Raw genomic sequence first — 15,739 nt, forward strand, 5'->3', positions numbered from 1 at the left:
TTTTTCCTTAATATCTCTTAACATCAATGGTCTCAATTCCCCAATAAAAAGACGCAGACTATCAGACTGGATACACAAACAAGACCCAGAATTTTGCTGCATACAGGAAACACACCTCAGTGACAAAGACAGACACTAGCTCAGAATAAAAGGGTGGAAAACAATTTTCCAAGCCAATGGTCCCAAGAAACAAGCTGGAGTAGCCATTCTAATATCAAATAAAATCGACTTTCATCCAAAATTAATCAAAAAAGATAAGGAAGGACACTTCATACTCATCAAAGGAAAAATCTACCAAGGTGAACTCTCAATTCTGAACATCTATGCTCCAAATGCAAGGGCACCTACATACATAAAAGAAACTTTACTAAAGCTCAAAACACACATTACACCTCACACAATAATAGTGGGGGATTTCAACACCCCACTCTCAGCAATGGACAGATCATGGAAACAGAAACTAAACCGAGACACTTTGACATTAACAGAAGTTATGAACCAAATGGACTTAACAGACATCTATAGAACATTTCATCCTAAAACAAAAGAATATACCTTTTTCTCAGCACCTCATGGTACCTTCTCCAAAATAGACCATATAATTGGTCACAAAACAACCCTCTACAGATACAAAAAGATTGAAATAATCCCTTGCATCTTATCAGATCACCACGGACGAAGACTGGTCTTTAATAATGACAAAACCAATGGAAAACCCACTTGCACATGGAAACTGAACAACTCTCTACTCAATGATGACTTGGTCAAGGAAGAAATAAAGAAAGAAATAAAAGACTTTTTAGAATTCAATGAAAATGAGGACACATCATACCAAAACTTGTGGGACTCCATGAAGGCAGTGCTAAGAGGAAAACTCATAGCTCTAAGTGCCTACAAAAAGAAACTGGAAAGAGCACACACTAACAGCTTGACTGCACAACTAAAAGCTCTAGAACAAAAAGAAGCAAATACACCCAGGAGGAGTAGAAGGCAGGAAATAATCAAACTCAGGGCTGAAATCAACCAAATAGAAACAGAAAGAACAATACAAAATATCAATAAAACCAGGAGTTGGTTCTTTGAGAAAATCAACAAGATAGATAAACCCTTAGCCAGATTAACCAGAGGGCACAGAGACAGTATCCAAATTAATAAAATCAGAACTGAAAAGGGAGACATAACAACAGAAACTGAAGAAATTCAAAAAATCATCAGATCCTACTACAAAGGCCTATACTCAACAAAACTGGAAAACCTGGATGAAATGGACAATTTCCTAGACAGATACCAGGTACCGAAGTTAAACCAGGAGCAGATAAACCATCTAAATAGTCCCATAACCCCTCAGGAAATAGCAGCAGTCATCAAAAGCCTCCCCACTAAAAAAAGCCCAGGACCAGATGGTTTTAGTGCTGAATTCTATCAGACCTTCAAGGAAGACCTAATACCAATTCTCTTCAAACTATTACACAAAATAGAAACAGAAGGAACACTACCCAATTCGTTCTATGAAGCTACAATTACACTCATACCCAAACCCCAAAAGGACCCGACAAAGAAAGAGAACTTCAGACCAATCTCCCTTATGAACATTGATGCAAAAATACTCAATAAAATTCTAGCAAACCGAATCCAAGACCACATCAAAACAATCATCCATCATGATCAAGTAGGTTTTATCCCAGGAATGCAGGGATGGTTCAATATTCGGAAATCCATCAATGTAATCCACTATATAAACAAACTTAAAGAAAAAAACCACATGATCATCTCACTAGATGCTGAGAAAGCATTTGACAAAATTCAACATCCCTTCATGATAAAAGTCTTGGAAAGATCAGGAATTCAAGGCCCCTACCTAAACATAGTAAAAGCAATTTACAGCAAACCAGTAGCCAACATCAAGCTAAATGGAGAGAAACTTGAAGCAATCCCACTAAGATCAGGGACTAGACAAGGCTGCCCACTCTCCCCCTACCTATTCAATATAGTACTGGAAGTCCTAGCCAGAGCAATTAGACAACAAAAAGAAGTCAAAGGGATACAAATAGGAAAGGAAGAAGTCAAAATATTGTAATTAGCAGATGATATGATAGTATACTTAAGTGACCCCCAAACTTCCACCAGAGAACTCCTAAACGTGATAAACAACTTCAGCAAAGTGGCTGGTTATAAAATCAACTCAAACAAATCAGTAGCCTTCCTCTACATGAAAGATAAACAGACTGAAAAAGAAATTAGGGAAATGACACCCTTCACAATAGTTGCAAATAATATAAAATACCTTGGTGTGAATCTAACCAAGCAAGTGAAAGGCCTGTATGACAAGAACTTCAAGTCTCTGAAGAAAGAAATTGAAGAAGATCTCAGAAGAAGGAAAAATCTCCCATGCTCATGGATTGGCAGGCTTAATATAATAAAAATGACCATCTTGCCAAAAACAATCTACAGATTCAATGCAATCCCCATTAAAATACCAACTCAATTCTCCACAGAGTTAGAAAAGGAAATTCTCAAATTCATATGGAATAAAAAAAAACCCAGCATAGCGAAAACTATTCCCAACAATGAAAGAACTTCGGGAGGAATCACCATCCCTAACCTCAAGCTGTACTGCAGAGCAATAGTGGTAAAAACTACCTGGTATTGGTACAGAGACAGGCAGGAAGATCAATGGAATAGAATTGAAGACCCAGAAATGAACCCACACTCCTATGGTACCTTGATCTTTGACAAAGGAGCTAAAACTGTCCAGTGGAAAAAGGACAGCATTTTCAACACATGGTGCTGGTTCAACTGGAAGACAACATGTAGAAGAATGAAAATTGATCCATTCTTATCTCCTTGTACAAAGCTCAAGTCTAAGTGGATAAAGTACCTCCACATAAAACCAGGTACACTGAAACTAGTAGAAGAGAAGGTGGGGAAGAGCCTCGAATACTTGGGCACAGGGGAAAAGTTCCTGAATAGAACACCAATGGCATATGCTCTAAGATCAAGAATTGACAAACAGGACTTCATAAAATTGCAAAGTTCCTGTAAGGCAAAGGACACTGTCAATAGGACAAAACGACAACCAAAAATTGGGAAAAGATCTTTACCAATCCTTCATTTGATAGAGGGCTAATGTCCAATATATACAAAGAACTCAAGAAATTAGACTCCAGACAACCAAATTACCCTATTAAAAAATGGGGTACAGAGCTTAACAAAGAATTTTCAATGGAAGAAACTCGAATGGCAGAGAAGCACCTAAAGAAATGTTCAGTATCCTTAGTCATCAGGGAAATGCAAATCAAAACAACCCTGAGATTCCATCTCACACCAGTCAGAATGGCTAAGATTAAAAACTCAGGTGATAGTAGATGCTGGCGAGGGTGTGGAGAAAGAGGAACACTCCTCCATTGTTGGTGGGACTGCAAGATGGTGCAACCACTTTGGAAATCAGTGTGGCGGTTCCTCAGATGCTCGAACATATAACAAGGACATATGCTCAACTATGTTCATAGCAGCCTTATTTATAATAGCCAGGAGATGGAAAGAACTCAGATGTCCTTCAACTGAGGAATGGATTCAAAAAATGTGGTATATTGACACAATGGAGTATTATTCAGTTTTCTAAAACAATGAATTCGAGAGGTTCCTAGGTAAATGGATGGAACTAGAAATTATCATCCTGAGTGAGTTAAGACAATCACAAAAGAACACACATGGTATTCACTCACTGATTATTGGATATTAGCCCAGAACCTTCAAATGCCCAAGATGCAACTCACAGGCCACATGAAGCTCATAAAGAAGGAAGACAAAGTGAGGGTGATTCGGTCCTTCTTAGAAGGAGCAACAAAATACTCAAGGGAGCAAATATGGAGACAAAGTGAGGGACAGAAACTGAAGGAGGGGCCATCTGAAGACCATTCCACCTGAGTATCCATCCCATGTGCAGTCACCAAAGGTAGATGCTGATGTGGAAGTCAGGAAGTGCATGCTGGTAAGAGCCTGATATGGATGTCTCCTCAGATGTCTTCAAGAGTCTGACATATTCAGAGGCAGATGCTCACAACTAGCCATTGAACTGATAATGGGGTTCTCAATGGAGGAGTTAGAGTGAAGACTGAAGGAGCTGAAAGTATTTGCGGCACCATGAGGAGAGCAACAATACCAACCAACCAGAGCTCCCAGAATCTAAACCACCAGCCTGGGAGCACTTAGGGAGGGATCCAGGGCTTCAGCTGAATATGTAAGAGTGGAAGGCCCTGCTGGGCATAGGTAGAAGAAGAGAACCTTGACCTCATGAAGGCTGGATGCCCCAGGGGGTGGGGATTTTGAGGGTGGGGAGGTGGGAGTGGGGGGGGTAGGTAGAGGTTACATCCACAGAGAAGAAGGAGGAGGGGTGAGGGGATAGGGGGTTCCTGGGTGGGTGGGGGATGGGGTAAGGGGACAACATATGAAATATAAATAAAACATCCAATAAAAAAATTTAAAAAAAAAATTTCTTCCAAAAAAAAAGAATATTATATACTACTCAGGCCAATAAAAATAATAACAATCATGAGTGTTTTAAGAAATAAATATGTTAATGAATGAAACCTCTTAAGGAATTGTTCAACATTAGTTTGTTATTGTTAGAAAAATGGAACATCCCTAATCAATTTTCATTTAACAATTTAATTTATTTTGTGTGTATGTGTGTGTGTATATTTACAGGCAAAAAGTAGACTATCTTTAACACAATCCAGAATAGATATTTATTCATATTTATATTAAAATAATGCAATTTATGTTTGATTTTCCACTTGTAAATTGTGTTTCTTTTAAGTTTATTGGGTAAACCCTGATAGGATCAGAGCACTTTATGGATGATATGTATTTAATTATTGTTTTCAAAATTTTAAAATACCTATAATAATTCCTATAATAATAACATATTGATATTTATTGACTTGTTGATGTTTAAAATATAAAACATTTATCAATTAACTCATTAGTTTATTCTGTTTGAAATAATAATTTTATTGATTTTTTAAAAACTGGTTAATTTTATTTTACATGTATGTGTTTTGCCTGTTTTGTCTATCCAGCATGTATGTACCTGGAGTCTGCAGATATCAGAAGAGAGAAGCAGACTTTTGAAACTGAAGTTCTGAATGTTGTGAGCTCTCATAAGAATGGGAAGAACCAAACCCATATCCTCTTTAGGCATATACCTTTAGGCATCACAATAACAGCTAAGACCCTGGCCACTGTATCTGAAACATACTGGTAGTAAATGACAGTTAAATGCAGAGAGTGGTCTACCTTCTATGTGATGTCTTATCTGTTTATTTTCCTTCCAATTGGCAATGAACAGATTGAGATGCTTCACAATTGCTCTTCCAGACTCAGGTTCATATTTACTTTTGAAGAGACATAATTTAAATCTAGCTTGGAGATGAGGTATCCTACAGCATCATACACTAAAAAAAAAAAAAATTCTTTGATGACTAAGTTTAGCATGATCTTCATCTTCAGTTGTGTCTGCGTATCTGACAAATTTGCAAAACTATGGTCAACACTAGGCATCCCTGCTTCTAACTACATTTTTATCCTGTTCCCTATTCTTTTCTTTATTGGATATTTTATGTATTTACATTTAATATGTTATCTCATTTCCCAGTTGCTCCCAACCCAGAAAACCTCTATCCCATCCTCCCTCTCCTTGCTACAATGGGGGTGAATCCACATGCACCCACCCACTAACACCTCCCTGCCCTGGCATTCCCCTACACTGGAGCATCAAGCCTTTACAGGACCAAGGACCTCTCCTCCCTTTGATGACAGAGAAGGCCATCCTATGCTACATATATAACTGGAGCCATGGATCCCTCCATGTGTACTCTTGAGTTGGTGGTTTAGTCCCTGGGAGTTTTGGGGGATCTGGTTGGTTGATATTGGATTTTTTGTTTGTTTCTGTTTTTGTTTTTTTTGGGGGGGGGTATTTATTTATATTTCAGATATCATCCCTTTTTGCCATTTTCTTTCCCTAGAAAACCCTTATCCTATCCCCCTCCTCCTTTTGCTTTTACACCATTTGATTTATATAAAAGTATATAAAGAAGTTCAGTTCTAGGTTGAGAAACTAGCAATACAATAGTTGAAAATAGTCAAGGATCAAGCAAGGCAATAAACACAAATACTCAAAAAACAAGCAAGGCAAAAAACAAAGTTCTGTAATCACTCCTGTGATCATTGTTTCTAAGGGCTTATTAGGATGACCAAAATATCTGGGCCCAGTTCCCTGTCCTAGCCCACAGTCACTTTCATGTCTGAAGCCTACTTCTTTGTTCTAGCCAAGTATTTAGATTCCTGCCTGAAATTACTTCTTTGTTCTAGCCTAATATTTAGATACCTGCCTGAAATTACTTCTTTGCTCTAGCCTAATGTCAGATTCCTGTCTGAAGCTCACTCCCTTGTCCTTGGCCAATGTCCTATTCCTGCCAAGCAGCCCATTTCCTTGTCCTTGGCCCATGTCAGATTCTTGCCAAGCAACCCCAAAAGCTCTCTACATCTCTCCCTTTTTTATTTCCTAAACAAGACTGAGCCTGTCTCAGGTCATTCTGACAAGAATGCCTTCCTTACCCATTGCGGAATATGCATTATCAAAAGCAACGAACTGTCTTAAGTTGGTAAGGCTCTGTGCAGAATCTTACCCATCCTTGGCTTGTCAGCCTGTTAAATTCATAACTTTGTCTGGGGGGTCCATTTTTAGTTTCAAGCCATGAAACTTTGGCTGCCAACATGTTGATATTGTTAAAGAGAAGCTTTAACATGATGGACAGGAATAAAAGTATTCCCAGGACAAAAAGGGTTAGCATGATCAAGCTATATATGCCATTCTAGAAGCTTGACCAAAATAGAAATACTGACCTCAGGCCATGGGTACTTTTATCAGCAGTATGTGCCACTTCAACACTCAGCAGAACAGCATACTTTAAATTCATAAGCTCACTATGCAAAGTTAAAACATCCAGAGAGGTGTTAGAATTATGCCAAATGCACTGCAAGTGACTTTAAACTTTTTCCTAATTATAATGACTACCACTGTAAATTTTAGAACTATCAAGAATCCAATGATATTTGGCATGACACTTGAGATAGCTCCTTACGCGTAAACTTTGAACCTCCTTCCAATAATTTGAATAAGATAGAGAACATCAATCCATTGTTCCAAATGCCTATCTAAATCCTCTTGTATATTCAACACATTAGTAACATTTTTTTGATAAGACAAATAAAATGATCCAATAATTAAAAAAAAGAAAGAAAGATAATGGAACTGGCTCTCACAGTCGAGCATTTGACACTTTTTGTCAGCATTTTAATATTACCCATGTTACTCAGATTTCTTATAATTGTCAAGGACAAGGGACTGTGGAAGGGGCCCATGGAATTTTAAAATAATATCTTCATAAAATAAAAAAGGGGCAGGTGTATCCCCATATACCACAAATTTATTTAAATCATGTTCTTTTTATTTTAATTTTTTTAAAAATTTGGATGCCAAGGAACTTTCTGCTGAGTGTCTAGTATATTACAAGTAGGCATACTTATGCATAGGTGAAAGAGTAGGATCCACTTAATGGCATATGGCATGATCCTGATCAGGTATTTAGTATGAGGAAGAGGGTATGTTTGTGTTTTTTCTTCTGGATGCTGAAGGAGTATGGTGATGACCAGAGTTATGGGTGATACATGCTGATGCTTGGACAAAGAATGATGCTGAACTGTGAGCTTGCTGAGCGCCCTGACAATGGTGATGGGAAGCTATATTGGACATATATTCTGGACTCACCTTTGTTTCCATAGACCCCAGATGGGACAAGCTGCCTTGCATTAAGTTTATAGACCTTGCAGAACAGAGAATCAAAAAGAGAAGTTACAATGACTCTTGTATTTTTCTTAAATGTGACCAGTTATTCAGACTCAATTATGGACTGGTCTACAAGTCAATTGAAATTGATATTGGAAATAACGGTCTTCATTTTGAAGACTGGTTCTGGACATTTTAAGATACATATTTGAAAGTTAGCTGCAGTTCTCTATGAGATAAAGTTAGGACAGGATCTGGATTTCAAACAAGTGCTAGTACATGTGTTAAGGCTCTTTTAATTGTCAAGCTAAAATTACTTTTGTTTCTTCTACAGTATTTAATGTAAGTTGCATTGATTGTTCACTTTCTAATTGTCTTAGTGTGTAGAAACCAGGCATGTCTGTTACAGAGGTCTATCAACCAGCTTTTGTTTTATTGCCCTGAGTATCATAAAACTTTGGTATTCTGAAAAATGCTTGCAAATACTGGAAGAAGTGAGTTAGGCTTTAAGCAGAAAAAAAGAGGGTAGTGGGCTTACTTATTGCTGATATAACAGCTTTAAGTACATTAATTGCTAGCACTACTGCTTCTGCAATTGCTTTGACACAAGAAGTTAAGATAGCTACTTTTGTTAATCATTTAGCAAAAAATGTTACTAACATGTTGGTTGAAATTGTTGTTCTTTCTATGGGGTTGCAAACCCCTTCAGCTCCTTCAGTCTTTTCTCTAACTCTTCCATTGGAGTTCCAGTATTCAGTCCAAAGACTGTGAGCATCTGCCTCTATATTTGTCAGGCTCTGGCAGAGCCTCTCAGAAGACAGCTATATCAGGTTCCTGTCAGCAAGCATTTCTTGGCATCTTCAATAGTATCTGGGTTTGTTGTCAGCATATGAGCTATATCTGCTCAATTCAGCATAGATTTTAATCATGTAATGACTTTAAAACAGGAAGAAAATGCTAATTTATACTAAATTTATTTTGACTTTCTCCTATATGCAAAATAAGTATAACTAAGACAGTTGTGATGTGTGGAAGGACATCATAAACGCTAATTTATCAACCTCTACTTCTTTCATGTAATGTTTCAGACCACATGAATAGTACCTAAGCTCATACAACTGCATTATCTAAACCAAATTTTGCTCTTGGTTTGCCATTTTATCCTTTCCCGGTTGTGTAGTTCTTAAAAAAAAAAAAAAAAAAAGTAGCCTTGCAATCAGCCGTATTCTCTGTGTATTCAGAGCTGAGATAATAATGATCCAACACTTTTCATTTTGACCAAATTGGACAAATATGCACATTTCCTGGCTTATTACATACTCTATTAGCCTTGTGCTATTTTAAATATCTCTTATACTGTTTACCTAGACAGTTTACAGACAGAACTACCTTCTCCATGGGACTACATTAAAAATAAATTTTACTCCTGCTTTTTATCTCTTACCTCTGTTGCACACCAAACACAGCAGGTGTTCAAACCATGTCTGATAGAAATACATCCAAACCCCTGATTCTGGCCTTCAAGTTAGGATTCTGGAAACTTCCATAATAGAACTAGAGGAAAATACACTATAGCTGCTTAAAACTTAACCTGCATTATTTTACAAAATTAAATCCAATCCAATTTCTTTCAGTTGCTAGATTGTTGTGGTAATTATTAAATTACCACAATTAAAACAATTAAAACTGTCCTCCGGTTCATCCGACTATCTAAGCTGCAGTGGCTCTGCCTAGCCCAGCTGCCATGTTTCTCAACCTGAGGCCATGTGCATGTTGCAGCTAGAACCGGCCTGCCAGAAACACCAGCCCTGCCACCCACTAGATGCCAGCATGAGAGATGGCTCTGCCAATCTTTCAAGCTGTCTCCGCAAGACAGGGCATTGCCCAGACCATTCTGCCATCCATGTGGGTCAAGTAAGAGAATAAGACTCTAATTCTTATATATTAATCAAAGTCTTTATATGTTTGATAATGATTAATAACAAGATGCTCATACAAAGAGAGTCATATCCCAATTAGCTAACCTAATTATAAGTTTATAAGTTGTTCCCCACGAGTGCTCTCCATACCTGTGTGGTTCTTCATCCTCCTACATCTCTGCCCTCTCTAGCTCCTCCTCTTCCTTTTTTCTCTTCCTCTCCCAACTCTTCCTCTTCCTCTCTTTACTCCTCCCACTTTAGCTCCTCCTACACTAGATATTTGAATGTTAGTGAATAATACAATACTACTATACAAGCTACTTTAAGTACTTTCTCTACTGGCTATTGAAAATATTAACTTAAGACCCTTGCAGGTCTGCTCCCATGAAGACACCATATCCTGAACCTTCCTAGAGCAGCTGGTAAGAACCCTCCCCCCACAACCCTATGCCCCAGAACTTTAACTGGGAGCCTCAGGCACTCTAGACCCATCACCCACCTAAACATCGATCCTCCAGGAAAACCACTCCTTTTCCACCCCTCTCTTGGTCCTTTTGGCTGGGGCAGACACCTAGAAGATCTGCTCCCATGAAGACACCATATCCTGAACCTTTCTAGAGCAGCAGGTAAGAACCCTCCCCCACAACCCTAAGCCCCAGAGCTGCAATCCACCCAAACTCCACCCCTCCATAATACCACTACCCTACCACCCCTTGTTTGGTCCTCTTAGCTGGGGCAGACACCTAGCATGTCTGCTCCTGTGAAGACACCATCTTAGAGCAGTGAGAGAGCCATGACACACGGAGCAGCTAGGAACAACTGCACTTAGCACAGCAGGATTTCAGGATCCCAGAGGCAGCCTGAGTCCCGGGAACTCTTCCACCCAGGAGCTCAGGATCACAGGATCACAGAGACATCTGGATTCTGAGGAGTCCTGACACAAGCAAGATAACTGGAAAGACAGTCTCCAGGCAGAGACAGTGAGTGCACGTAGCACTAGAGTAAACCAGATGGCGAAAGGCAAATGCAAGAATATAAGCAAAAGAAAACAAAGCTACCTGGCATTATCATAACCCAGTTCTCCTTCCATAGCAAGCCTTGGACACCTCATCACATCAGAAAAGCAGGATTCAGATTTAAAATCACTTCTCATGAGGATGATAGAGGACTTTAAAAAGGACATAAACAACTCCCTTAATGAAATACAGGAGAACACAGGCAAACAAGTAGAAGCCCTTAAAGAGAAAACACAAAAAATCCCTTAAAGAAATGCAAGCAAACACAACCAAACATGTGAAGGAAGTAAACAAAACCATACAAGATCTAAAAATGGAAGAAGAAACAATAAAGAAATCTCAAAGGGAGACTACTCTGGAGATAGAAAACCTAGGAAAGAAACCAGGAATCATAGATGCAAGCATCACCAACAGAATATAAGAGATAGAAGAGAGAATATCATGTGCAGAAGATACCATAGAAAACATTGACACAAATGTCAAAGAAAATGCAAAATGCAAAAAACTCCTAACCCAGCAAAATCTAGGACACAATGAGAAGACCAAACCTAAGGATAATAGGTATTATATAGATGAAAGTAAAGATTCCCAAATTAAAGGGCCAGTAAATATCTTCAACAAAATTATACAGGAAAATTTCCCTAACCTAAAAAAAGAGTTGTCCATGAACATACAAGAAGACTACAGAACTCCAAATAGACTAGACCAGAAAAGAAACACCTCCCTTTACATACTAATCAAAATATCAAATGCACAAAACAAAAAATACTAAAAGCAGTAAAGGAAAAAGACAGATCTATAAGAATTACATCAGACTTCTCATCAGAGACTAGAAAAGCCAGAAGATCTTGGAGTGATATCACACAGACACTAAGAGAACACAAACCAAGTAAGTGAAAGATTTATATGACAAGAACTTCAAGTCTCTGAAGAAAGAAATTGAAGAAGACCTCAGAAGATGGAAAGATCTCCCATGTTCATGGATTGGCAGGATTAATATAGTAAAAATGTCCATCTTGGTGAAAGAAATCTACAGATTCAATGCCATTTCCATTAAAATCCCAACTCAATTCTTCACATAGTTACAAAGAGAAATTCTCAAATTCATTTGGAATTACCAAAACCCCAGGATATCGAAAACTATTCTCAACAATAAAAGAACTTCTGGAGGAATCGCCATCCCTGACCTCAAGCTGTACTACAGAGCAATAGTGATAAAAACGGCATGCTATTGGTACAGAGACAGGCAGGAAGATCAATGGAGTGGAACTGAAGTCCCAGAAATGAACCCACATACCTATGGTCACTTGATCTTTGACAAAGGAGCTAAACAACTGGTGGTGATTCAACTGGAGGACATCATGTAGAAGAATGCAAATTGATCCATCTTTTCAACTTGTACAAAGCTCAAGTGCAAGTGGATAAAGGATCTTCAAATAAAACCAGATACTTTGAAACTAATAGAAGAGAAGGTGGAGAAGAACCTCAAGTACTTGGGCACAGGGAAAAAGATCCTGAACAGAACACCAATTACTTATGCTCTATGATCACAAATTGACAAATGGGACCTCATAAAATTGCAAAGATTCTGAAACACAAAGGACACTGTCAATAGGACAAAATGGCAACCAACAGATTGGGAAAAGATCTTTACCAATCCTACATCTGATAGAGGGCTAATTTCCAATATATTCAAAGAACTCAAGAAATTAGACTCCAGAAAACCAAACAACCCTATAAAAATGAGGTACAGAGCTAAACAAAGAATTCTCAACTGAGGAAACTCGAAAGTCTGAGAAGCATCTAAAGAAATGTTCAGTAACCTTAGTCATCATGGAAATGCAAATCAAAACAACCCTGAGATTCCACCTCACAGGAGTCAGAATGGCTAAGATCAAAAACTCAGGTGATAGTAGATGCTGGTGAGGATGTGGAGAAAGAGGAACACTCCTCCATTGTTTGTGGGATTTCAAAATAGCACAACCACTCTGGAAATCAGTCTGGCGGTTCCTCAGAAAATTGGACATAGCATTACCTGTGGATGCAGCTATACCACTCCTGGGCATATAATAAGGACATATACTCCACTATGTTCATAGGAGCCTTATTTATAATAGCCAGAAGCTGGAAAGAACCCAGATGTCCTTCAGCAGAGGAATGGATACAAAAAATGTGGTACATTTATACAATGGAATATTACTCAAAAAATGATTATTCAAAACAATATTAATTCAAAACAATATTAATCAAAAAACAATGATTTTGAGAAATTCTTAAGTAAATAGTTGGAACTAGAAAATATCATCCTGAGTGAGGTAACCCAATCATATAAGAACACACATGGTGTTCACTAATTGATTATTGGATATTAGCCCAGAAGCTTGTAATACCCAAGATTCAACTCACAGACCACATGAAGCTCATGAAGAACGAAGACCAAGTTTCTTTCTTAGAAGGAGTAACAAAATAATCAAAGGAGCAATTATGGATACAAAGTGTGGGATAGAACCTGAAGGAGGGGGAGTCTATAGACCATTCCACCTGGGTATCAATCCCATGTGCAGTCACATAAGGTAGACACTGATTTGGATGTCAGGAAGTGCATGCTGACAGGAGCCTGATATAACTGTCTTCTTATAGGTCTGCCAGAGCCTGACATATTCAGAGGAGGATGCTCACAGCTAACCACTGAACTGATCAAGGGGTTCCCAATGGAGGAGTTAGAGAGAAAACTGAAGAAGCTGAAAGGGTTTGCGGCCCCATGAGGAATGCAACAATGCCAACCAACCAAAGCTCCCAGGGTCTAAACCACCATCCTGGGAGCACTTAGGGAGGGACCCATGGCTCCAGCTGCATATGTAGGGAAGGATGGCTGTGTTGGACATAGGTGGGAGAGGAGATCTTTGGTCCCATGAAGGCTGGACACCTAGTGTGGGGGAGTTTGAGGGTGGGGAGGTGGGAGTTGGGGGTTTGGTGGGAGCACATCCTCATAGAAGCAGGAGGAGGGGGTACGGGATAGGGGATTCATGGGCGGGGGGCAAATGGGGTAAGGGAATAACATCTGAAATGTAAACAAAATATCCAATAAAAAAGAAAATATTAACTGAAGCACCCATTTAAATCAATTATCCTGAAACAATAAAGAAAAAGAATTCACTAAATATGGCAGGGTATTTTCCATTGTAAATATGAAAACTAAAAATAAATTATATTTTATCAATCAAATATTTGCTAAATATAATGACACTGGCTTCTTTCACTTCCCGCTGATGAATGAACTATATAGTTTATTGATTGGAACTTAAAGCATTATTTGAAAATACTATGTGAAAATAATATGCAATGTATGTGAATGTATGTGCATATTTGGATGTAGAGGAAGACAGTGGATAATATTCTCACTTGTCATCTCATATTTTGAACTTGATTCTCTCACTAAATTCTTAGTTCACTCACTGTATAATATAACAGGATACCTCCTGTATCTGATCTCTATGTGCTGGAGTTAAACAGATATAGTTACATGCTGATGTTGTTTTTAGCGTGAGCAATGAGGATTTGAAGTAAGATCCTTACTCTTGGGTAGCAGGAACATTGTTCACTTGATATAGCATTTAAAACTTTGCACACTCTTTTACGTTTTTACTTTGTTTATTTTGAAGGGAAGAATACAATTTCTAACTACTTCACAACAAATACTTACACAACTACTAGAAACCAGGCAAGAGAAATCCTTGATATGATAGCATGGTAATTAAAAAACAGCCAGAAATATTTTAAAAACTCTTACCAACTTAATACTTCCATATTCTCGACATAGTGAAGTTGAAATACAATACTAAAGATGTTGATCTAGTGAAATGCAAGCTGAAGTATTCAATACATACACACTTCAGAAATAGACTCTAATTCTATATACTATATTCGTGGATATGTGACTTATATACAAATATGTATAAAACTTTATAAATGATGTGTACATACAATTAAAAATGAAGATGAGCTCTACTTAAGTTAGGATAAATTTTGACAGAAATGAACGTAGATCACCAATAAAGCTCTTGTAGATCATGTGCAAGGCTCTCAATTTCAGCATTGCATACACACAAACAAATGTATACATGCATAAATGCACACATATACACATGAAACTGAGCAAACACACAACCATGCACACATATATGTACACATACACAAACATACACATAAACATATGAGTACACACATATACATACATGCACACATGCATACAAACATATAGCACACATGTAAGCATACATAAACATATACATGAACCTGTCCCATTCCAATGACTCATAGAGGTGAGCATTAATGTTGGAATTCTAGCACTCGGAATTTTCACTTGAAATAAGACAAAATAAAATATTTTCTGACAACTACCTAGAATTTCTGGAATAAGGGATGATAAAAGACAATTTTTGAGTAAATCGCTTCAGGGCATTTTTAACCTCCTGATTTCTTAAGCTGTAGATCAGTGGGTTTAACATGGGAATTACTACCACATAAAACACAGAAGCAATTTTATCTGTGTTTAGAGAATGGCTTGACTTGGGCTGCAGGTACATAAAAATGATCGTCCCATAAAATATGGTGATTGATGTCAGGTGGGATGCACAAGTGGAAAAGGCTTTCCTTCTTCCTTCAGCAGAATGAATCCTCAGGATGGCAAAAACAATAAAGACGTAAGAAATAACCACAATCACCAGAGAACAGAGTATGTTGAAGCCAGCAGTGATTAGCATCATCAGCTCTTTGACATGAGTGTCAGAACAAGCCAGAGCAATTAAGGGAACATCATCACAGTAGAAGTGGTTGACAACATTAGCACCACAGAAAGACAAGTGGAAGGTTGCCACTGCATGTGCCAGCCCCACAGTGAATCCATAAATGTATGTGCTGGCGATGACCTGAAGACAGAGCTTCCTAGGCATGAG

The 15,739-nt window shown here is 38.1% G+C and overlaps 1 protein-coding gene across 1 annotated transcript; it reads right to left on the reverse strand.

The window, feature by feature from the left end:
• Nucleotides 1-15,181: 15,181 nt before the first annotated feature.
• Nucleotides 15,182-15,736, reverse strand: LOC114631093 (olfactory receptor 5AL1-like). Its single transcript, XM_028779389.1, has one exon. The coding sequence runs from the start codon at nt 15,734-15,736 to the stop codon at nt 15,182-15,184; it is 555 nt and encodes a 184-aa protein (XP_028635222.1).
• Nucleotides 15,737-15,739: the final 3 nt, after the last annotated feature.

This window comes from Grammomys surdaster, unplaced genomic scaffold, assembly GCF_004785775.1.
Source record: "Grammomys surdaster isolate TR1022 unplaced genomic scaffold, NIH_TR_1.0 350, whole genome shotgun sequence".
NCBI lineage: Eukaryota > Metazoa > Chordata > Mammalia > Rodentia > Muridae > Grammomys > Grammomys surdaster.

Excerpts from the sequence above, each read along its gene's own strand:
- LOC114631093 (XM_028779389.1), bottom strand. The coding sequence starts at position 15,736 with ATGCCTAGGAAGCTCTGTCTTCAGGTCATCGCCAGCACATACATTTAT.